Source organism: Microplitis mediator, chromosome 7 (genome assembly GCF_029852145.1).
Source record: "Microplitis mediator isolate UGA2020A chromosome 7, iyMicMedi2.1, whole genome shotgun sequence".
Classification (NCBI taxonomy): domain Eukaryota; kingdom Metazoa; phylum Arthropoda; class Insecta; order Hymenoptera; family Braconidae; genus Microplitis; species Microplitis mediator.
In genome coordinates, this window is record NC_079975.1 from 13,325,017 (window position 1) to 13,348,710 (window position 23,694).

General features: G+C 28.2%; 1 protein-coding gene across 10 annotated transcripts in view; it reads left to right on the top strand.

The window, feature by feature from the left end:
- The window catches only part of LOC130672279 (probable phospholipid-transporting ATPase IA), a 55,149-nt gene that overhangs the window by 16,628 nt on the left and 14,827 nt on the right, over positions 1-23,694 (top strand). For 2 of the 10 annotated variants that reach the window (XR_008990676.1, XR_008990677.1), the window contains exons 1-5: positions 7,471-8,267; positions 9,841-10,189; positions 19,147-19,382; positions 19,693-19,791; positions 20,662-23,166. Coding sequence is in view for 8 of the 10 variants with exons in the window: in XM_057476733.1 (XP_057332716.1) it covers positions 8,226-8,267; positions 9,841-10,189; positions 19,147-19,382; positions 19,693-19,791; positions 20,662-23,166 (3,231 nt within the window). In the remaining 2 variants the exon portion in view is untranslated. Of the gene's footprint in view, positions 1-7,470; positions 8,268-9,840; positions 10,190-18,185; positions 18,531-19,146; positions 19,383-19,692; positions 19,792-20,661; positions 23,167-23,694 lie in introns of those variants that run through there. The other 8 variants (XM_057476735.1, XM_057476737.1, XM_057476738.1 and 5 more) reach the window with 6 other exon arrangements.

Here is a 23,694-nt window from a genome sequence, read left to right on the forward strand (position 1 = left end):
CACGGTTCCAGGATACTCTTTCGATAGTTTAACTGCCAACCCAAGGTTTCTAACAGTCTTATCGCCCTCTCTATCTGAGAGACTAGATTTGTTCTGTCCTGTGCTGCGAACAGGAAATCGTCCAGGTATACAGCAACCCGGATTCTGTACGACCGAAGAATTTCCGCAATCTAATTCGTTATTGTCGCAAATGTATATGGGGCAGATGAAAGGCTGAAAGGCATGCATGTCATCTGCAATAGTTCCTTTTCGTAAATGAGGCGATAGAAACAACAGTGAGATCGTTTCATCAGGATATGAAAATATGCCTGAGACATATCTACTCTCTCCAACCAATCTCCTTCCTGAAGGGAGTCTGTAATATGGAAGTGAGAGATTCGTCTGAACTTGGATATCTTTACATACCGGATGAGATGCCGGAGATCGAAAATTGGTCTTAATCCTCCATCGCTCTTCTTTACCAGAAACATCTTTGATATAAAGCTTGGTCCTGGGTCCTTGGGGGCTTCTAAAATGACCTGGGTCTTTAATAGTTCGATCTGTTCTGTCATCTGAGGAGATTCCCCCGTTCTGAACCTGAAAAACTGCCAACTTGTCATTAACTTGGGTTTTGTTATAAAAGGGATGTGACAACCTGATATTATTTTTATGATTGTTGACGGGGCCCTCAACTCTTTCCATCTTTCCAAAAATCCTGCTAGCTGGCTCCCTGAAAAGGCTGCTGGAGCCATATAGTCATTTATCGGATCTTCTACGAAAGGAATTACGACTAAGGAACTACGACGTTCCTGGCTTTGAAAAATCCTTCTTTGGTCTAGATCTGAAATTATTGTTATTTTGTCTTTGATCAACGTTACCCTTTTGATGTTGTTGTTGTTCCTGTCTGGGAGGAAGCTGAAAAAACTGAGTGGATGTTCCACGCTAAGAGGAATCTCTTCCCCGTATCGGTTTCCTGGAGGTTGCATAGGATGGAGTGTTTAACCATGACTGTGCTCCCCCTAAAGACTGAACAAGAGAAGTTAAGTTTTCCTTACCGAATAGATATTCCGAGCTAGGCGGAATTTTTTTTCAGAGACATTTGAACATTTTTATTTGGGATCGCTGTTAGAATACGGTCTCTTCTTCCCTCGATACATTCAGCCCGTTTACCGCAGATGACTGGTAACATCTGTTCAGAGATCTTAAAAATTGGTGAACCCTGGCCAAAATTAAACGTAACTACCTCTATGATCTCCTCTGCTGTTGCAGTTTCCTTGTTGGCTATAGTCCAGTCTACTAAGCCCTGTAGATTGCATTTGAAAATTTCCTTTTGCTCAAGCAGAGCATTAGATAAGCCGGCCATGACGCGTTCCGTCTACAGTAATGGATCTTTACCCTTCTCTAAGTAGCATAGCTCTTTTACTTTGAGATCCGTGAAACCCGGGGTAGCTGTAATCTCTTTCAAGGCGTTAGCATATCGGACCTCTTTCCAATCTGTGGAATCAAACCTCTGTATATGTTAGTTAAAGTAGCTAACCTATCATTGCATGCTGGTCTTAAGATCTTTTTCTCGTCTATGTCAGTTTTGCACTCATCTAAGTCAAGGACCATACCTGAGTTTACGGCTGTTTACACAGGCTCTTCAGTTTGTTCGATCTCAATTAAAAAAATAAAAAATACAGACATTGAGTAAGTCTTTTTTTTTAATTTATTTGAAATTTCAGTACATAGCTACACTGAAAAAAAATTTTCTCCTGACAACTAAATTTTAGTTATGACAAGAAAATGATTTGATTGCCCATTGCCAATCATATATTTGGTTGTTTTAACTCATTATTTTATAATCCACCAACGAAACAAATTATTAGAAACTATAAAATATTTAGTAAAAATAATTACGCGTTTAGTAGCAAGCATAAAATCAAATTGATTATCTGTAGAGCTTATAAAATAGTCATAATGAAATATATGAGTGATCCTTAGAGAATGAGTTATTAATAATAATTAAATATTATTTTAAAATGACAGAATTCTTATTTAACAATTAAATAAATGGATAGTTAGTAAAATAATTTATTTCCTTGACACGTACTTTTTTTTGTACAATGACAAAAATCGTTCAGGAAAACATTAATAGTAATCATTAATGTCATAGTGTAATACAGGATACACCTATATTACTATCAAAAAAGAGTTATCGTCACTCTGTTAATTTACAGCGAGTAACCCATCCCATAAATGCTTCAAGTTGGGAATATAATAACTCTGAAATAAGTTTCTTACCAGGGACACCACAAGTGGTGGGCACGATCTAGTGGCGAGCACCGAACTACTCCCGCTGCTGCTGCCTAGCGCCATAACTTTTTAAACCAATAATCATTAGGTTCAAATATATATTTATTAACCTCGAACAAATATATATATTTATTCTAAATGAATATATTTTTTTGTGTCTAAGTAATATTTATTAGAGTTAATATAATAATATTTTGCTTTAATTTTTGGATTTGTTGGCACTATAAAATAGTTTAGTTGTCCATTAAATAGATATTTTCATAACTTTACCAAATGATTTTATTATCTTAGAGAGAGAAATATTAATGTCAACCAAATAAAGTCTATTAATTCATTTGTTAGAAACGACAAAATAGATTATATTGACGTAATAAAATTTAGTTGTCCCAAATAAATTTTAGTTTAACAGAATTTAACAAAACCAAATCAGCGTTTTAAAAAAAAGAAGGTTACTCGGGCCAAGAAATTTTTTCTTGCCCCAAAAAAAAAAATTTATTGCTTCAAAAAATAAACGTCTTGAATGAAAAAATAAAAAAAAAAAAAGCTCCATGGGCCAAGAAAAAAATTCTCTTGCTTCGAAAAATCAATTGTTTAAGTGAAAATAAAAGTTGCTTTGGCCGAGAAAAAAAAATATTCGACCTCGGAAACAGTGGGAAGTTTTGGGGGCTGATCCGTAGAATCGATTGTTTTCTAGATTTTTGTATAATAATTTATAGTATTTAGTTTTGTATCAGAATGAATTATTAGAAATTTTAGAATCATTTTTATGCAGATGAATTCATTCCATGTAACATTTGTATAATTCCTATAATAAGTTTTTTTTTTCAATACAAAAGAGTGAAATATTAAATAATATTCTTGAATCAATTTCTACAATAACATAAAAACGATACATACAATCGTGTAATATCGATTTCAATGTACGTAGTGAATTAATATAAGAATAAATATGAAAGTTGGAAGACTTGTATGTAATAAAGAGCGTAAAAATACCTGAATACATGTTTCATCCGACTGTACATTTTCATTTCAATATCAGCTTTTGAAGTATAATTAAAAAAATATCTGAAAGTACTTATTTAGATATAAATTTTTTTGTTTCCTTTAAATATATTATATGTTATTAAGAGTTGTATCACTTTTCACCCCTTATAAGTATACTGGGCGCGTTGTTTTTAATGTCTCACCACTATAATGATCTCAATAAGTAACTAATTTCATATTTGTCTGAAAAATGCTACGCACCCATTTACACGGAAAAAAATGATTGACAATAATTGTAGTTCAACTTCTAATTATTTATGTTATGTTCAATAACTAATGTCGTTTCAATCAGTAAAATTATGATTTTAATGTTTAAACTGCTATAATTAACAGTTAATCCTTGAAATATACTGCTTGACTATTTAAAATTACTACTCGAACCATAAAAAACTACAAGACACTTGTCAAAAAAATGCATCTGTTATTAATTTCTTATGTTCTACTCCATGATATTTACTAATATTACGTTTAGGCGCGCTGTTAATGAGAATCTGAATATTATTTACTACTATTTTTTTTCCGTGGAGGGGTTGAACAGGAAAATTTTGAAAATTCTGAGAAAATAATGCCCACTTTGCTAGGAGCCAACATAATATTTAATTCTAAATACAGTGCGCCTATGTCTCGTAGCAGAGGGTTATTAACTTTATATAAAAACTTTAAATATCAAATTAAACAAAGCTCGTGAAGTCATTGACATATAATAGTCCATTAAAAAATCTTCCGATATTCTCGTGATAATATTTAAATAAAACGACTGCTTATATACAAGATGTTCAAATTAATTTAATAACTATTTTAATGTCGAGAATCTTTTATTACTTAAAGTACTACAAGGGGTATAAAAAGTATTATGTAATCATTATATATAGCTCAGTGTAAACATTAATTACCAATCAGCTAATATAACAAACACCCTCAATATTTTACTAGGATCGGTAGATTACATATACTTACTCCAGCGTATATGACAAGCGAGAACATTGTAACTTTTTTCCTGCCATTTTTATATTAAATTTTTACCTAATAAATATGATACATTTATATCATTGAAGGGGTTGGAACTAATTGTAGAGAGAAAAGGATTTTCCAGTTTTTAGATTCTAATTTTTATTAAAAGTTCAAGAATAGGCTGCTCTACCAGCCTATAACTTCATATCGATTTTTATAATTTTATTTTAATACGCATTTATCTGTGTTAATTGGAGTTTTTTTTACTTTTAAATATAGATCAATATTGACTTTCTTTGAAAAGCTATAAAATATAATACACTCAGAAAATTAAATGATAGGAATTATCATCTAGTGATGGTAAAATTTTAACTATCAATCCGATAGTAGTGAATATTATCTAGATGATTGTATAAATCATCTAGATCGTAATGTTTACAATATGGATGATAATTGTTACGATCATGTATGTTAACTAGAGGTAATTAATATTATTATTCTAAATAGTTATATCTATAATTTTCGATGGTAACAGTTACCATCAGAAATTATAATAGTTACACTGTAAAAAATCGGGAGTGAATCCGGATTCAATTTAAATCCGAATTCACTCCGCATTTACTCCGGTATCTCTAGGATTCAGAGAAGTCTCTAGGAAAAATGCTAGCACATAAAAGTTAAAGAAGAACATTTCTCTACACTCAGAAAATTAAATGATTATCATCTAATGATAAAATTTTTCCTATCAATCCTATAATAGTGAATATTATCTAGATGATTGTATAAATCATCTAGATCGTAATAATATTAATTACAATCCCTGATAGTAACTGTTATCATCCTGATAGTAACCGTTACCATCCTGATATTATTATCTCTATTAAAAAAAATTATAACACTAACTATCTTTGCATTTAAAACCTTTCGAATCATTCTAGATAATTGGAATTAAAAATTTAGGATAATAAACACAATTACTTAATTTTCTGAGTGTAGTTTATATCATAGAAAATTTCGACACTTTGAAAATTTTCAATCTATTATATTTTTTGTTCAAAAGATTTCATTCAAAATAATTTTCTTAATCAAAAGAATCTGAGTTAATTTCATGGTATGTTGATCTTTTTTTCGAAAATATGTAAATTAATTTGGATTTTCTTCTGTCAAGAAAATTATTCTTAGAATTAGATATGAAATTAATGATGTAATAATTTTTATTGATCTATTACTTTAGAAATTATCGTTTTTACAAGAGTTATTTTTCTTCTCAGTGCAAATTAAAGTTGGCACAAAATAGTTAATCATTTAAAAACAGTTATTTTTGAAAAATTTGTTAATTTTGCAAGATTATAAATCATGAGGAACGTAGCTGATTTCTAAAATTTAGGTAAAAAGAAATTAATTAAATCAGTGAACTGTAGTTTATTTTGACAACAAGTATTTTTGGAAAAAAAATGATTTAAGTCTCTAAATCATATAGAACCTAAAATAAAATTTTCTAAAAAATTAACTTTTTAAATTTCAAAAGCTTCTACTGTCATCTGACCTAGCTGCAGATTCAACTATTCTGAAGAATACGTTCTTTAGAAACCTACGAACCTATATAGTTTTAAATAGAAAATTTTTTTTTAGAAAAGTAATTTATCTCTGGCCATTACTGAAACATATGTTATTACGGATAAACGGAAATTCTTCGTAAACTGTTCCGATACTTATAAAGGTAATTTGGGTAAAAGGGGGCTTAGAAGGGAGAGGAAAGGATTGTCTCGATGGAAAGCAAATCGAGAACATAATTCGAATTGTCCAAGCTAGGGGTCGAACCGAAACCAATTCGGTTATATGTATTTGTAGGGGAAGGGGGGGGGGGGCAAAAGGGGGTAGGGTAGGCAAAACGGGGTACCCCCAAAATTTGATAAAAAAAAAATTCAATATTTTAAATGGTTTTTAAACATTCCAAAATCACTTCTGTAAATATAATTAAGCGTTATTTTGAATTTTTTTTGGTAAACTTTTTCAAAAATCAATTGTCAGTAGAAAAATATTAATGACGTTTGTTTTATGATAAAAACTATTAAAAATTTTGTTTCTTCTTTTGTATCCAATAAACATGTAAAATATAATTTTTCTTCATGTAAATTACTTAAAAAAAAATTCAACTTAATCAAATTCGTTTAAAATCCAGAATTTTTTTTTTTACCTTTTTTAGGGGGTACCCCATTTTGCCCGCAAAAATGAAAAATTTTTTTTTTCAACGGTAACTGAAAATTTGTTCTATTTACTTTGAATATCATTAAAAAAAAAAAAAGATTTAGCGTATTTGAGTCCTCGAAAACTTGGTATTTCTTTAAGTACCCCCTTTTGCCCCTCCCTCCCCTATATGGATGCAGCAAAAGAAGAAGCAATCAATAAATAAATTAATTAATTACATTGTAAAAAATCACCGGGGTAAGTCCAAGCGGTGAAGGTGTTAAAATCGGCGGTGTTAAATTTCAACACCGAAAGCGGTGTGAAAATAACGCCGCCATCGGTGTAAATATTCTGCACCGGTGTTAAAATAACGCCACCGCCGGTGTAAATATTCTAGACCGGTGTTAAAATATTTTACTTTGTGAATATTTTTACTTACTCGATCACTATACTTGTTAATAAATGATATTTTTTATTAATTTTCATAAAGAACTGACATTTTTTGTGTTTTATAATCTTTAAAGTTAATACTCCAAGCGGACGCAGTTTACCCCACTTTTACACCGATAGTACTTCGCTTTTACACCGATTACCCTGATTTTATACCTGTATTTTAACACCGCCGAATTACGCCTCCTACACCGGTGTAATTTCATTCTAACACCGGACGGAGTTAAAATGAGTCCATTTTTAACACCGTTCTTTTCACAGTGTATAAGAAACAACACACATTTCGAAAAACAATTTCAAATATAAATTAACAGAAAAAAACATTCAGTTAGAAAATATTTTTAGAATTTACATATTTAAAAAATTACTCAGGGTAATAAAATTTAACAGAGACGGAAAGTGAGAGAAAAATAGATAGAGAGAGAACAAAGTGAGAAAATATGAGGTTAGAAAAACGTGCGCGTATGTCAACGACAAAATAAGAGAGAAGAGGGAGTAAAAACACAGTAAGAGGCGTAAAACTAGACGCAGAGTTAGAGAGGTACGTTGTACGTTCGATCATGAAATACAAACTGCGGTCTTGCCTAGCCGGCCTTATATCCTTTACTGAATAATCATATCTAACGACTTTCACAATTATTTTTTTACAAAATCTAGTAAAAATTTATCGAAAATCATAAGCAAAATAATAAAAATATAATTTTTACGTGTAAACTTTTTATAAACATTACGTTATTTAAAAAAAAATACATACCAATATTTTAAACGAGTGAAGACTTATTTTTAAATTAATGTTATCTTATCTGTAATATTTTCTATTACTGTTATCAACTATAACGTCAGTGTTTATTTTTGAGTTGGGAAGAAATTATATCAGTAGAAGAATAGTATACGTATGCTATTATGTTATTTGATAAATGTTAAAAAAGCCTTGGAAGGACAATAAACTGAGAAAATAATATGGTGAAGTTGTGAATTCTGTTTGAAATGAGTATCGTACCAGAAAGCGAGCAACCGTTATATATACTTTAGAATAGTTTGTTGTTGTTGATAAATTGTGTACATGCCTTACTGAAGTGTCTTCTTGAAGTTGTTTTCAAACTTATCGCACCTGTTACTTTTATACAAATAAATTTTACACAGATTTTATAGTTAAATTCTTACGGTATTTTTTATATTTATACATAATTATTATAAATTAAAAATGTTTAAAGTAATTGAAAAATTATTATTAACTTTTGTTATTGTGTAAAAATGAAAAAATTATTTATAAAAAATCAACATTCGAAATTTCGACTATAAGATAGAATATTAAATCAATGTTTAAAAACAATACTGTTCGACCAGTTCGAATGACCGTTGTGAGTATCAATTAATATGTTTAAAATGTATTCAATATTATTTATTAATTTTTGTTTTTATTATTAAATTGTTAATAGTTTCAAAATATATGTTTGTTAAAACATATATATTTGTTTTATTCGGTACTTATGATTTGAGTTTCATTAAAGGCACATTCAATCCATATCGAGTAAAAATTAATTTATTGATAATATTTTGCTGGTTCCATGAATCAGAATTTTCTGACCAAATTCTTCAGTACATACTATAAAGTCAATTTTTTAAAACGAATGTTATTTTTTTACATCATTACGGTTTTAATGATTGTAAAAGCAATTAGTTTTAATAATTTGGAAGCTATAGATACTTTTTTTCATTCGAAAGAAAAAGTTTTTTACGATTTTTTAAAATAAAAAAAGTTTTTATTTAATTTTGAAGTAAAAAGATTTGTGAAAAATTAAATTAATTTTTTTAAATATCATATATTGACATTATTTATTTTTTAATTTAAATAAAAATAATTACTTTCATATCTTTTATTTATTTTTAGTTTTGTAACATATGAGCAAATTAAATTTCCAATAACATTAAATATGTTATTTGTTTTGACACACCTCGGATTATTCATTCAATTATTTCTGAGTTTAAGTGATATACAAGGTTTAAACTATTAGAGTAAAACTAATATAATGCATAGTATCATGAGAGTTTGAATTGAGTGAATTATGTTTTAGCTCAAGTTATCGTTGCATTATTATTGTTATGATATTAAACGATAGTTTTAATAATCATGATTAGAAAATTTTTACCATTAAAGGATAATTTTGTATCTATTTACTTCTATCATAATTCAATTACTCTCTACACATGAATTAGTGAAAATAAGTGAATATTCACCACTTCCAAGTGCAAACCGTACCACTAATTTCAAAAAGTTGTTCGGTTGGCACTCAGAATTAGTGAATATTCACTTATTTCACTTATTCATGTTTAGAGAGTATTATTTCAAGCATTAACTTTTAATTGTTCTTGAGTAACAACAATATATCTTAAAAACAATTTCTTTCAAATGATTTTTAGAATCTGTAATATTTATTCACAGAAAAAAGGATTTATTGGCCCAAGAAATATTTTGTATTATGATTTGAGAAAAAAAAAATTTTTTATTAGAAGTAAAAATTCCTTGACGCAAGAAATTTTTTCTTTCCCCGAAAAACTTTCAATTTTTAATTTATAATGCAAAAAATTTCTTGGGACAAGTACAACTTTTCTTGGAGAGGGTAAAAATTTTTTGCGCCAAAAAATCCTTTTTTTCTGTGTATATTTTGATCTAGCATTCAAGTATTTATTAAAAATTATGTAATAAATGCAATAAACTAAACAATTACTTTTAAATCGTTATAGATAAATGAAATTTCAAAGAATAATGGAGTGTAATGTATATAGGAATTAATTATTCAAAAATCTAATTATTTAGCAATGTTATTTATAGTCGACTATAGTTAAAGTAATGTGTGACTGTAATTGTTGAAGAAACCCTATAAATAATTTCTAGCATTGGACAAATCATTTATTAATATAATAATTTTCCAGCTACCGGTGCATCCGATGCAGCCAACACTGCGGGGTGATCCCCGAGTACCAAATCTAGACCCTTTGCATCCATTTACACCGTCGGATTTATCATCAATACCTCATATGGATGGAAGTCCAACACCAACATCAATTCAAACAAACAACCACAGTTCAACAACTGTAGACAATTCTACTGATCCTACATTAGACCCCGGTCCCTACATCGTCGGGAGTCCAATTGACCTTGGAAACATCGATAATGTCGATAACATTGGTCTTCAAGTTGGCTCTATTAGACGGGGGAGAGGACGAACGCGTGAACATATTGAACTTCAAGAAACTGGTTCACCGGAATCAGAAGTTTCAGGTTTGTTCATTACTATTAAAAATTATCGATTGGTTCTGAATTAAGTTAAAAAATATATAATTAATAACTAAAAACAAAGTACTTGTCACTTATCGTCTTTATAAACCTTGAAGGTTTCATTTTAAAATCGATCTACAATAAGTTATTCATCGTATAATCAACCTTAACATGTAATGACTATATCGAAGCTTTGATCTATTGATGAGAAACGAATGAGGTAATTCTTGCTGTATGCGTCAACAGAATCACGCGATAGATTAAATTTCCTGATTAAACTTTATATTCTAAAAACAAAAACAAAGCTAATAACTTTATCGATTTATTATTTATATATTTATGTTTAAAAACAACTTAATTAGTTATCATACGAATCAATCGTTTATCAACTATTATTTATACCGTTCGAATGCAATAATTTCTGGGTAAAGTATAGCACATACTTAAATTTAAGTAGAAATGAGTTCGATAACGCCTGAAATCGATCGAGCATGTATAGCCGTGTTTAGATATGAATTATAAGTCTTTTTTGTATTCATTGTACGTACAGTAATAAAAACAATGTAATCATCGGAAGTATATTATACTCCGTCATTGTTTGAGTGTATAAGTGTCAACCTTGTAACACATAATGTCCTTGGCCGCGGATAAAAGTTACCTTTTCTGCTATCACATGCTAGTATCTTTATATGTATGTATATTTATAAAAAAGTAAAGTTCACATTCACCCTAATAGCCATTTTAATCGCAAGTTGACGGAAATCTACAACCGGAATGAGATGTCAAGTTGACTGCAAAAACTTGATGGTCTAAATAGTTGACGGTGGCTTTTGTATAGTCAATTTGGAAAGAAAATTTTGCTCATTCAAGTTTTTTTTCGCAACTTTTTGTCAGATTAAAAATAACTTTTATCCTTAAGGCCATTCACAGTCAGTGCCCCCCTACCCCACTTTTTAAAAATTTTCAATGACCTTTAATCGTCATAAGCGTATCAAAATTTTATCAATTGATTAAAAAAAAAATTAAAACCTTAACCCTTCGTCACACGCGCTATGAGCGTGGCGCCGCACTTTTGACATTTTCATGGTTTTTTATTGTTTTTACCAAAAAAAAACATTCCAAAAAATTTTAATGTTCTTTTTGAATCTTCTAAAAGGGATGAATATTGATAATAGTTATACAGTTATTTTAGAAATTTAATAATTATATATTTTAGAGGATTATCTCGTGAATGCAGCACCGCGCCGTCCAGTGCGTGTAAGCGCCAGATCGCAATTCAAATCGCGCTGTTGCCAAGTCGTGTTCCCGCTCTTATATACAGCTGTAAACAAGGTAACCTAACCTGTAATTGTTACTCACTGGTTATTATTAAAAAAAAATTATTTTCAATTTTTAAATTATAATAATATTTTTTTAGTCATATAATTATACAAGTTAAATAAATAATATTTTTCAATTCGTACCATTAATAAAATACGTAATTATCTTTATGATCCTAAAATTATCCGATACTTTTAACAATTTTTTGAATTTTTTTTCCGTATAAAAATTGAGTTTAAAAAAAAAATTTGCACTCGCAGAAATTAAAAAAATTATTTACAAATCTTTTCTAAATTTCCCCTTTTTTAATTAATTATGTAAAGAAAATTAAAAAATTGTTAAATATCGGCTAATCTCGAGATTATTTATCTGTCATTACTAATTAGTATTGTTGCTATCATTCATAATTATATTACTTTCTTGCTTTTAATTATTATTACTCTCTTATTTCATGAAAAAAATTTACGAAACTTGTTAAATGTTTAATTTTAATGTAAAATCAAATAAAAAATATAATTATTTTCTAATAATAAAATGTATGAAATATTTATTGGGTACTTGGCAACACCGCATGAATTTTAACAGGGCGGCGCGGCACTCATCGTGCGTGTGACGAAGTCGGGTAAAAACTAAAAACACGGGTGTGACGAAGGGTTAATTGAAAAGAAGAACAACGTAGTAGTAATTTTACCGAGATATAGATTAAAAAAAAAATTACTTGCAATTGATATAAATTGAGAGTTAAACGAAATTTGTTAAATTTCAGTAAAATTTTCATGTCAATTTTATAATTCGAATTTTCAAATTTTTCAGGCTAAAATTTATTCAACAAATTTTGTTTAACTACTAATTGATAACAGCTGTAAGTAATTTTTATTAAATTCTATATCTCAGCGAAATTACTTATACGTTGTCCTTTTTTGAATGAAAGTTCTAATTTTTAAAAATAAATTGATTACATTTTGATACGCTTATGACAATTGAGTCATTGAAAATTTTAAAAAAGTGGAGGGCACTGTCTGAGAATAGTCTTCAAGCTTTTTTTCCGTAACTTTAAGGATATGCCGTACTCAACAAATTCTCGAATTTTAGATTTCTATTATTTTATTAATTGATTATCATCACATCGATTCTTTCAGCTTCCGAAGAAATGCATAAAACGAACTTTCTCGGAAGGTTAGTACTGCCGACTCTCTGATTCAACTTGCATTCCAATTACAGCTATAGATTTACAATATCGGTCATTAATTCTTGCGCGGTAGCATAACATCGGGAAAAAAAAAACTTCTCTAAAGGAAAATATGTATCACTTTTTTATACAAATATTATCTATAAAAAAAAAAAATTGTAAAAAAAAAATACAATATTTAAAAATATATCTATATTAATTAATTGTAAAATTATAAATATGTATTGTAAAATAAGTGAATAAAAAAAAGTCCCTATAAAAAAAATCTCTAGATTTATAAATCACTAAAAAAAAATTACAATAAAAAAAAAAATTCCTACAAAGAAACATTTGCATATCTAAACATCTACTTAAAAAAAATATATAAAAATGAAAATCTCTACAAATAAAATATCTATAAAAAATCGGCTGTTTCGGAAAATCTCTATAAATCATCACATGTACAAATAAATATCTGAATAAAGTATAACCTCGAGAACTGGAAGCATTGCCACCACGTGCTCATAATCATGAATAAGTTCGTGTTGTAATATATAAGTATAAATAATAATAATAATAAAAATTATGGTTATTATTATGTTATTAAGAAAAATATAATAAATAATTTTAAACTTATAATAAGTGACTTCGAAAAACGTGAAAGATTCAAATCTGATAACTCCAAAGCACTGAGCCTGTAATAATTCATATAATTTTAATTTTTTTAATTTTATTAGTTAAACTTTATTTGAGAATATCATAAAATTATTATTATTTATTTTATAATTTTTAATTTTGTTTGACTATCAAGCCGTATGCCAGGATTCGATGAACGTCCAAAAATCACTTTTCTTTTTTAACTTCCCGCTAAGAGAATCGACGATTTTCGAAAGTCGAGTTTTCATCAGATGTCGACGTTTTGAGGTCCTAGGAAGCTATTCTAACTATTTTCAGAATGATGTCCGAGTGTATGTATATATATATATATATATATATATATATATATATATATATATATATACTAATGCAAAAAATTAAAGGAGCAGAAAAATTTTATAAATTTTTTAGTGATTTTTGGAAGACTGTAACTTGGTGAAAAAAAATCGTATCGAAAATTTAAAAAAAGCATTTTATAGCTTGAAACCTCTAGTTTAGGTGTATTTTTTCAAAATTTTTTAAAAGCTCCGATTATTGCGCAAACATGAGAAATACCGCGAGCCAAAAAATTTCTAAATTTTTTTTTTTTTTCGAAGAGCCCACGGACCGCGGAAAAATTCTTTCAACTAAACGAATGCATACATCGTTTAGCAAATTTATTCAGCTTCAATTTGGTTTTTTTTTTAACCTCGTAGGACGATTTGTCGCAGAGATATCAGCCTTCAATTGATTATGATTACACAATTAAAGGAACAAAACTTGCTCCTTTCATTGTTTAGCTAAACGTTGATCGATGATTCCCAAAAAACGGTACGATAGATCAATTCAAAAATTTACAGGGGTCTTGGGGGTACATTAAGCTAAAAAAGTCCCTGGCAACATTATTTTTTTTATCGATATATGCAGAGTAGCGGTTGATTTACTAAAAAACCAAAAAAAGTCATTTTTTTGTACTTTCTTCTAATGGATGTTAAAAATAAAAAAAAATTTTTTTTTCAAAAAATGATGACAGGATCTTGTAGGGAATTTATTCAAGTTTTTAACGCCGCCCTTCAACTTTCTGTGCGATCATTGGTACCTGAAATATCGAAGATCAAAGCCAAAAGGATCACTTTCTATTTGAAGGCTGATATCTCTGCGACAAATCGTCCTACGAGGTTAAAAAAAAAACCAAATTGAAGCTGAATAAATTTGCTAAACGATGTATGCATTCGTTTAGTTGAAAGAATTTTTCCGCGGTCCGTGGGCTCTTCGAAAAAAAAAAAAAATTTAGAAATTTTTTGGCTCGCGGTATTTCTCATGTTTGCGCAATAATCGGAGCTTTTAAAAAATTTTGAAAAAATACACCTAAACTAGAGGTTTCAAGCTATAAAATGCTTTTTTTAAATTTTCGATACGATTTTTTTTCACCAAGTTACAGTCTTCCAAAAATCACTAAAAAATTTATAAAATTTTTCTGCTCCTTTAATTTTTTGCATTAGTATATATATATATATATATATATATATATATATATATATATATATACATACACTCGGACATCATTCTGAAAATAGTTAGAATAGCTTCCTAGGACCTCAAAACGTCGACATCTGATGAAAACTCGACTTTCGAAAATCGTCGATTCTCTTAGCGGGAAGTTAAAAAAGAAAAGTGATTTTTGGACGTTCATCGAATCCTGGCATACGGCTTGATAGTCAAACAAAATTAAAAATTATAAAATAAATAATAATAATTTTATGATATTCTCAAATAAAGTTTAACTAATAAAATTAAAAAAATTAAAATTATATGAATTATTACAGGCTCAGTGCTTTGGAGTTATCAGATTTGAATCTTTCACGTTTTTCGAAGTCACTTATTATAAGTTTAAAATTATTTATTATATTTTTCTTAATAACATAATAATAACCATAATTTTTATTATTATTATTATTTATACTTATATATTACAACACGAACTTATTCATGATTATGAGCACGTGGTGGCAATGCTTCCAGTTCTCGAGGTTATACTTTATTCAGATATTTATTTGTACATGTGATGATTTATAGAGATTTTCCAAAACAGCCGATTTTTTATAGATATTTTATTTGTAGAGATTTTCATTTTTATATATTTTTTTTAAGTAGATGTTTAGATATGCAAATGTTTCTTTGTAGGAATTTTTTTTTTATTGTAATTTTTTTTTAGTGATTTATAAATCTAGAGATTTTTTTTATAGGGACTTTTTTTTATTCACTTATTTTACAATACATATTTATAATTTTACAATTAATTAATATAGATATATTTTTAAATATTGTATTTTTTTTTTACAATTTTTTTTTTTTATAGATAATATTTGTATAAAAAAGTGATACATATTTTCCTTTAGAGAAGTTTTTTTTTTCCCGATGTTATGCTACCGCGCAAGAATTAATGACCGATATTGTACGTCAACTTGTAGTTCATGCTGTACTCATATTACGGTTAAAACTTGTAACAGCAGAATTTTACGTTAACCTGACCGAAAACACTGATCAGCATCAGCGTTTTGAAAAGAAAGTGTGGCTACCAGGGCAATTTAAAATTTGAAATTTACTACCTATTTTAGTTATCGACAATGCTTTTTGCATTACGTTATCATAAAACCTCAACAGAGTTCAGCACCTTATGAGTATGAATGTAGCTGACAATTGTAAATTTTTAAATAAATGAATAAAATGTAAGTAGAATAAAATTAAAAAATGCGTATTTAGATCAATGGAAAATCAGTACGCGCATTTTTTTAAATTTTAATTTCATTATTTTACTCAATTTATTTATTTATTTATTTATTCAAAATTTATAAATTGTCTCATATCTGTTACATTCACGCTCATCAGTACATATTTGCTGTCCAACTTGTTGCCGATGCGCATGCGAATGATAATAAATCCAGTTTAATTCCTGCACACTTACTAATCTTTACTAAATTTTGCACGTGCGCAGAACATCAGTACAATGTATTGTTTTATTTTAGTTTATATCTTTTTCTCTATTATACAGACGCTTATATTATTTACACTCTCAAACTTTGGCCGTTAAATAAAAGAGGAAAATGGTAAAACCACTGACAATGTGACGGTTACAATGGTGTTTGACAGATGTAATTAAAATTTACTCTATAAATATTTATATTTATACGATCTATGAATCAAAATTTAATTTCAATCAAGTGATTTATCTTTAACGTCATTCAAAAATTTTATTGGTTTTATTAATTAATAAAATTATTTAAAAAATGGTCATCGTATTGTGATTTAATTAATCTAAAATGTGTTTAAATATAATTATGATTTGAGTTTCATTAAAGGCACATCCAATCCACACCGAGTAAAAATTAATTTATTGGTAATATTTTGTTGGTTCCATGTACCAGAATTTTATGACAAAATTATACAGTACATAACAATACATATAATATAAAGTCAATTTTTTACATAATTACGGTTTTAACAATAGTATTAAAGCAATTAGTTTAAATAATTTGACAGTTATAGATACTCTACTTACAATTTTTCATTCAAAAGAAAAAATAAAAAAAAAAAATTTTAAATAAAAACATTGTTTTTGTTAAATTTAAATTTGAATACAACCCATGAAAAATTGAATGAATTATTTTAAAGATCATAAATAAACAAACAAAGAGGTTATATCAATTGAATAATAAAAACATATCTTAATAAAATATAATGTAGTTTATTTTTTAATATCTTGTAGAACTTGCTTTGAAAATGCTGGTACATGGAACCAGCAAAATAATACCAATAAATTAATTGTATTCGATATGTATCTGATGTGCCTTCAATTATACTCCAATCATAACAATAGTAGAAATACAGTCTATTAGAAAAACAAATGTATAATAAAAAATAAAAGTATTATTTTGTGCGCAGTCTCAATATTTTCTGTTACACGTGCACAAACTTCACGACGTCATTAGTAAAGTCAGAACAGTCGGGGTGTGGCGTCAATACACGACAGAGACAGCAAGAACATCCTAAAATTAAAAAGTAGGATGTAATTTCCCAGGGTTACAATGATGACGACGATTGCTAAATTATGTTCGTAGCGATCGTTATCAAAACAGTTTGATTGACATGATAGTGTGAAGTTAAAACGCGCAACAAACTGCAGCTGTTTTACTTAAATATTATAAACCTATTTGAAACATTTTATTTAAATTAGTCAATCACCTTCAATAATTTATTAAAATTAAATTTATATTGCCAAGATATCAAAATAAATAATAACAGTTTTAAATAATTTAATTAACAAGTTTAAAATAATTTTATCAATAATTGGTGTGACTAATAAGATTTTTTTTTTCTCACATAAAAGTATTTTATTTTATTATTGTAATAAGTTTTTTCCGTTATCGTCTACATTAAAGTCTTCCTAGTCATGTCACTTACTTTGTAAAATCACAATTTAGTAAGATTTCTTCCAATTAAAGTGTATAAATTTAAATCCTTTTACTTGAAGACCAAAAAATGCCAATATTGTATTTGATAATTGTTATCAGATGTCACTTGATACTTATAATTTATTGATGTATTCATGATTTCTTGATATTAGTTATCTAAGTGATAATTATTTAACTTGAAAAGTTTCGCATTGAGATTATATTGATTTTTAAAAAATCGACTCCATGAATTTCTATTTATAATTTTATAAATTTTTGACACCAGTTGTCATTGAAATATAATTGACATTCAGTTTCGTAAATTTTTTCAACACAAAAGCTTTCAAAATTTATAAATATTATTTCCAAATATCGTTAAATTTTTAGTAATTTTTTAATTTATTTATAAACAAACACGTGGTATTAAATAAATAATACAAGTGTGTTAATGTGAATGTATCAGAATATATATACGTGACAGATTATTTTTTATAAGTGAAAAATTTATCTACACACATTAATAACCGTGTTATCATCAGTTTATCGAGTATATGCTGATAGTAAAATAACTAATGTGATTTGCGTAGAAAATTTACTATGTTAATAACAAAAATAAATAAGTTTAAAATTTAAAAAATGTATTAATTATGATAATTGAATATTATTAATAAAATAAATGTTTTAAATATGGATTTATTAAGCCTACGGTTTATACGTTGGTTCAATGATATAAGATCACGATGCAGTCTCTACTTACATGGACAAAATTGTAAGTTTATAAAAACAAATTAATTTTTTTTATTTTATATTTTATATTAAATTTAATCCTCCATATAAATGAAGATTTTAAGTAGATAAGCTTTATAGACCTAATTTACTTTCTTAATTTACAATATTTATAATAATTAATATACTATATTTAGTGTAAATAATATTCATTCATAAATTTTATTTATTTTGACGTTATGTTGATAAATAAAATTAAAAATTATAATTGATTGAACTTTAAAGGTCTAAATTAATCGATACAATTATTATATATTAATGTAAGGTTTAAAAATATCTCATAGGTCACTAATACAACTGGTAATTTCTCACGGATCGTTAGAAAAACAACTTTTAATAATTTATTATCAATTGCTAATATTACGTATTTTTATGACAAAGTAATTATGCTAGTTATAAAATTTATTATTTTAACTATATAAATTAGTATGAATTAATTTTTTGTTGGTTAATAATACTTGACAATTATAATATAAAATAAATCGATGTAGTCATTTCATCAAATTGATTTTATTAAAAAATGATTTGATTGCAGTTTATAGTATTAAACTAGTGTTAAATAAAAAGTTATTTAGCTTATGAATTGATTTATTTTACAGTAGGAGGAAATAGAACGGAAAATGGAACTTCATCAAGCGAAGACCGGCCGGTTGTGGTACAAGAGGATCATGAAGAAAGGATAGTATTTGTAAATGCCCCTCATCAACCAGCAAAGTATAAAAATAATCACATAACCACAGCGAAATATTCGCTACTTTCCTTCATACCTTCCTTTCTCTTCGAACAATTTCGACGATATAGTAATTGTTTCTTCCTATTTATTGCACTTATGCAGGTTAATAATTATTGAGTATCAATACACGCAGATAAATTTTTAGTAAAAATTACTCAGAAAGTTTGATACTGTGAGGACATGTGGTAAATATCTAAATTTTTCCCATGCACATTGTAAAATATACTACTCGATAGCATGTAAATGAAGTGCAATTTTTACTAACAACATAGTCAAAATTTAGTTTTATAGATAGATGTCCTTACATTACCAAATTTTATGGGTAATTTTTACTCAAAAATTTTCTGCGTGTATCATTATCAGTTAAATTTAATTGTTTTTATAATAATACATATATGCATATATGTTTCAGCAAATACCTGATGTTTCCCCTACTGGTCGTTACACCACACTTGTGCCATTGATTTTTATCCTGAGTGTATCTGCTTTAAAAGAAATAGTTGAAGATTTTGTAAGTTTATATATAATTTATATTATTAATATTATATGCACTGTAAAAAATTGGAAGTGAATACGGATTTCATTTATATCCGAATTTACTCTGTCGATTGAAATTCGGGAGTTAAAAACAAAAATCACTCGGCATGCGGAGTGAATAGGTATTTTTTTTTTTGAGTGGAGTGATGCGGATCTTATTTCAATCTTAACTTTAAATAACTTTTTTATGAGAAATATAATTATTTTGATGAATAATTGATTCAGGTATTAATATATTATGTTTTTAATGCATAAAATCTTTTAGTAACTCACTAAATTTTAATTTCATATAATACATAGTAAAAGCATTAAATTATTTAATAGTTATAGTGACAGTTTTTATAGGAATATTTTATATTTCGGCACAATATAAAATGTTATTTCGTGGTATGTTTGATGTACGTCATATGACAGTTTGTGACTCAGTAAAATTATATTATGTATGGAAAATGGAAAGTCTTTTTTTTTTAACTTCATAAGCTTGAATGTTTTCATTATCAGCTGCTTTAATTTTTTTAAATTATTTCGCGTGAATATACATATGTAACGGAATCTTGTAATTATTTATGTACTCAATATAAATGTCTAAATATAAAAAACCAAACCTCACTATGTATAAATAATTTACTCCACTAGTTTTTATTACGATTTCATTCCACGGAGTTTTGTTATAATTAATATTTTTCAAAACTTTCTTTCGGAGTAAATTTAATTCCGAAGGAGAGTGAATAAGTAAAAAATCATCTACTCCGCATTCACTCCGCGTATACTCCGTAAATTTTTTACAATGTGGTAATAATTTTTGTTAATTATTAAGTTATTAATAATTTTAATGTTATTGTAGAAAAGACATAGAGCAGATGATGAAATAAATATGAGAGAAGTGGAAGTACTTAGAGATGGAAGATGGCAATGGATACAGTGGCGGAATGTAGCTGTTGGTGATGTAGTAAAAGTGCACAATAACAATTTCTTCCCAGCCGATTTGATTCTACTGTCATCTTCAGAGCCACAAGGGATGTCATTTATCGAGACTGCAAATTTAGATGGTGAGACAAATTTAAAAATTCGTCAAGCACATCCAGAAACAGCAATGCTTATTGACACGGTAGAATTGATGAATTTTCGTTCAAATATTCAATGTGAACCACCAAATAGACATCTATATGAATTTAATGGTGTACTTCGAGAAACAAACAAACAAAGTGTATCATTAGGACCTGATCAATTGCTGTTACGTGGTGCTATATTACGAAATACTAAATGGGTATTTGGTGCTGTAATTTATACTGGACATGACACTAAATTGATGCAAAATAATACAGCAACAGCACCATTAAAACGTTCAACATTAGATCGTTTGACAAACACCCAAGTGCTTATGCTTTTCTTCATTCTTGTACTATTGTGCCTTTTTTCTGCTGTATTTAATGTTTTCTGGACAGAAATGAATGAAGAAGGTCTTTGGTACTTAGATTTTAACCTTAAACATGAAGCAATTGTAAAAAAATTTGCATTCAATCTTCTTACTTTTATTATTTTATTTAACAACTTAATACCAATATCACTTCAAGTAACACTTGAAGTTGTTCGATATGTTCAAGCTACTTTCATAAATATGGACATTGAAATGTATCACGCAGAAACTGATACTCCTGCTATGGCAAGAACAAGCAATCTAAATGAAGAATTGGGTATGGTTAACTATATATTTACTGACAAGACAGGAACTCTTACAAAAAATGTTATGGAATTTAAACGTTGTTCAATAGCTGGTAAAATTTATGATTTACCAAGCTCTACAGAACCTGGTTGTAGTTCATATGATTGTGATTTAGTTAAAAATATTACTGAATGGCGAATTAAACCAGATTCTACTAATGTAATTAGTACTAAAAATGCAATTACATCAGCAATATTACATGAATTTATGATAATGCTGTCAGTTTGTCATACAGTTATTCCAGAAAAAATAAATGATGAAATAATATATCACGCTGCATCACCGGATGAACGAGCTCTTGTTGATGGAGCAAGAAGATTTGGTTATGTTTTTGATACACGAACTCCTTCGTATGTCGAAATAGTTGCGTTAGGTGAACGACTACGTTACGAAATTTTAAATGTTATTGAATTTACCTCTACGCGAAAACGTATGTCAGTGATAGTAAAAACTCCTGAAGGTAAAATAAAAATATTTTGTAAAGGTGCTGATTCGGTTATTTATGAAAGACTTGCACCTAAGCCCACTGAAATAAATGATGTTGTTGAGTTGGAAATGGGCGATGATTTTCGTCAAACTACTTTGGATCATTTGGAATCATTTGCTACTGAAGGTTTGAGAACTCTTTGTTTTGCTTCAGCAGACATACCAGACAATCGTTATGAATGGTGGAGTGAAATTTATCACAAAGCAGAAATGTCAATGTCAACTCGTGACAGTAAATTAGAAGAAGCGGCAAATCTTATTGAAACAAAATTAACATTGCTTGGAGCAACTGCTATAGAAGATCATTTGCAGGACCAAGTACCAGAAACACTACAAGCACTTATTCAAGCAGACATAAACGTCTGGGTATTAACTGGAGACAAACAAGAGACTGCAATTAATATCGGATACTCTTGTCGTTTAATAACTCAATCAATGCCATTAATTATCGTCAACGAAAGTTCTTTAGACAAAACGCGAGATGTTATTATTCAACATTGCGCTGATTTCGGACAAGATTTACGTTGTCAAAATGACGTTGGCCTTGTAATAGATGGCAATAGCTTAAAGTATGCGTTGTCTTGTGACTTGAGAAGAGATTTTTTAGATTTATGTACCTCATGCAAAGTCGTAATATGTTGCCGGGTATCACCAATGCAAAAAGCTGAAGTTGTCGACTTAGTTACAAGTAATACAAAAGCTGTTACTTTAGCAATTGGTGATGGAGCTAATGATGTCGCAATGATACAAAAAGCTCATATTGGTGTTGGTATTTCCGGCGTTGAAGGCCTACAAGCTGCGTGTGCTTCAGACTACTCAATAGCTCAATTTTGTTATCTAAAACGTTTATTATTTGTCCATGGATCATGGAATTATAGTCGAATGTGTAAATTGATTTTATATTCTTTCTATAAAAATATTTGTCTGTATGTTATTGAACTGTGGTTTGCCATTTATTCGGGATGGTCCGGTCAAATTTTATTTGAAAGATGGTCTATCGGTCTTTATAATGTTGTATTTACTGCGGCACCACCGCTAGCAATGGGCCTCTTTGACAAAGTTTGTTCTGCTGAGACTCATCTCGCGCATCCGAGACTATACGCTGCCAAAAATACTAACGAATCGACGTTTAATATTAAGGTATTACATCCATCTATTCATATAAATTTAAAAAAAACGCATGTTATATTTTATAGAATATTACAGCATTTGTAATTGCAGTTTTAATTATTCGGAATGAAACATTTTTTATTTCAAATATTAAAATATACTTTAAGTATACAAGATAAAGATCGTTTTAAATTTTTTCTGTCAATAAAGTAAAAAAAAAAACTGGAAGATAAAATTATTACACTGTAAAAAATTTGCGGTATGAATGCGGAGTAGACGATTTTTATTCATTTAATCCCCTCGTGGTGGAATTTACTTCGAAGGAAAGTATTGAAAAATATTAATTATAACAAAACTCCGTAGAATGAAATCGTAGTAAAAACTAGTAAAGTAAATTACCACTTATATTATACATAATCAGGTTTGGTCTTTAATATTTAAACGTTTATATTGAGTACGGAATAGTTACAAGATTCCGTTACATATATTCACGTGAAATAATTTTTAAAAATTATAAGCAGCTGATAATAAAAACATTTACGCTTATAAAGTTAAGGA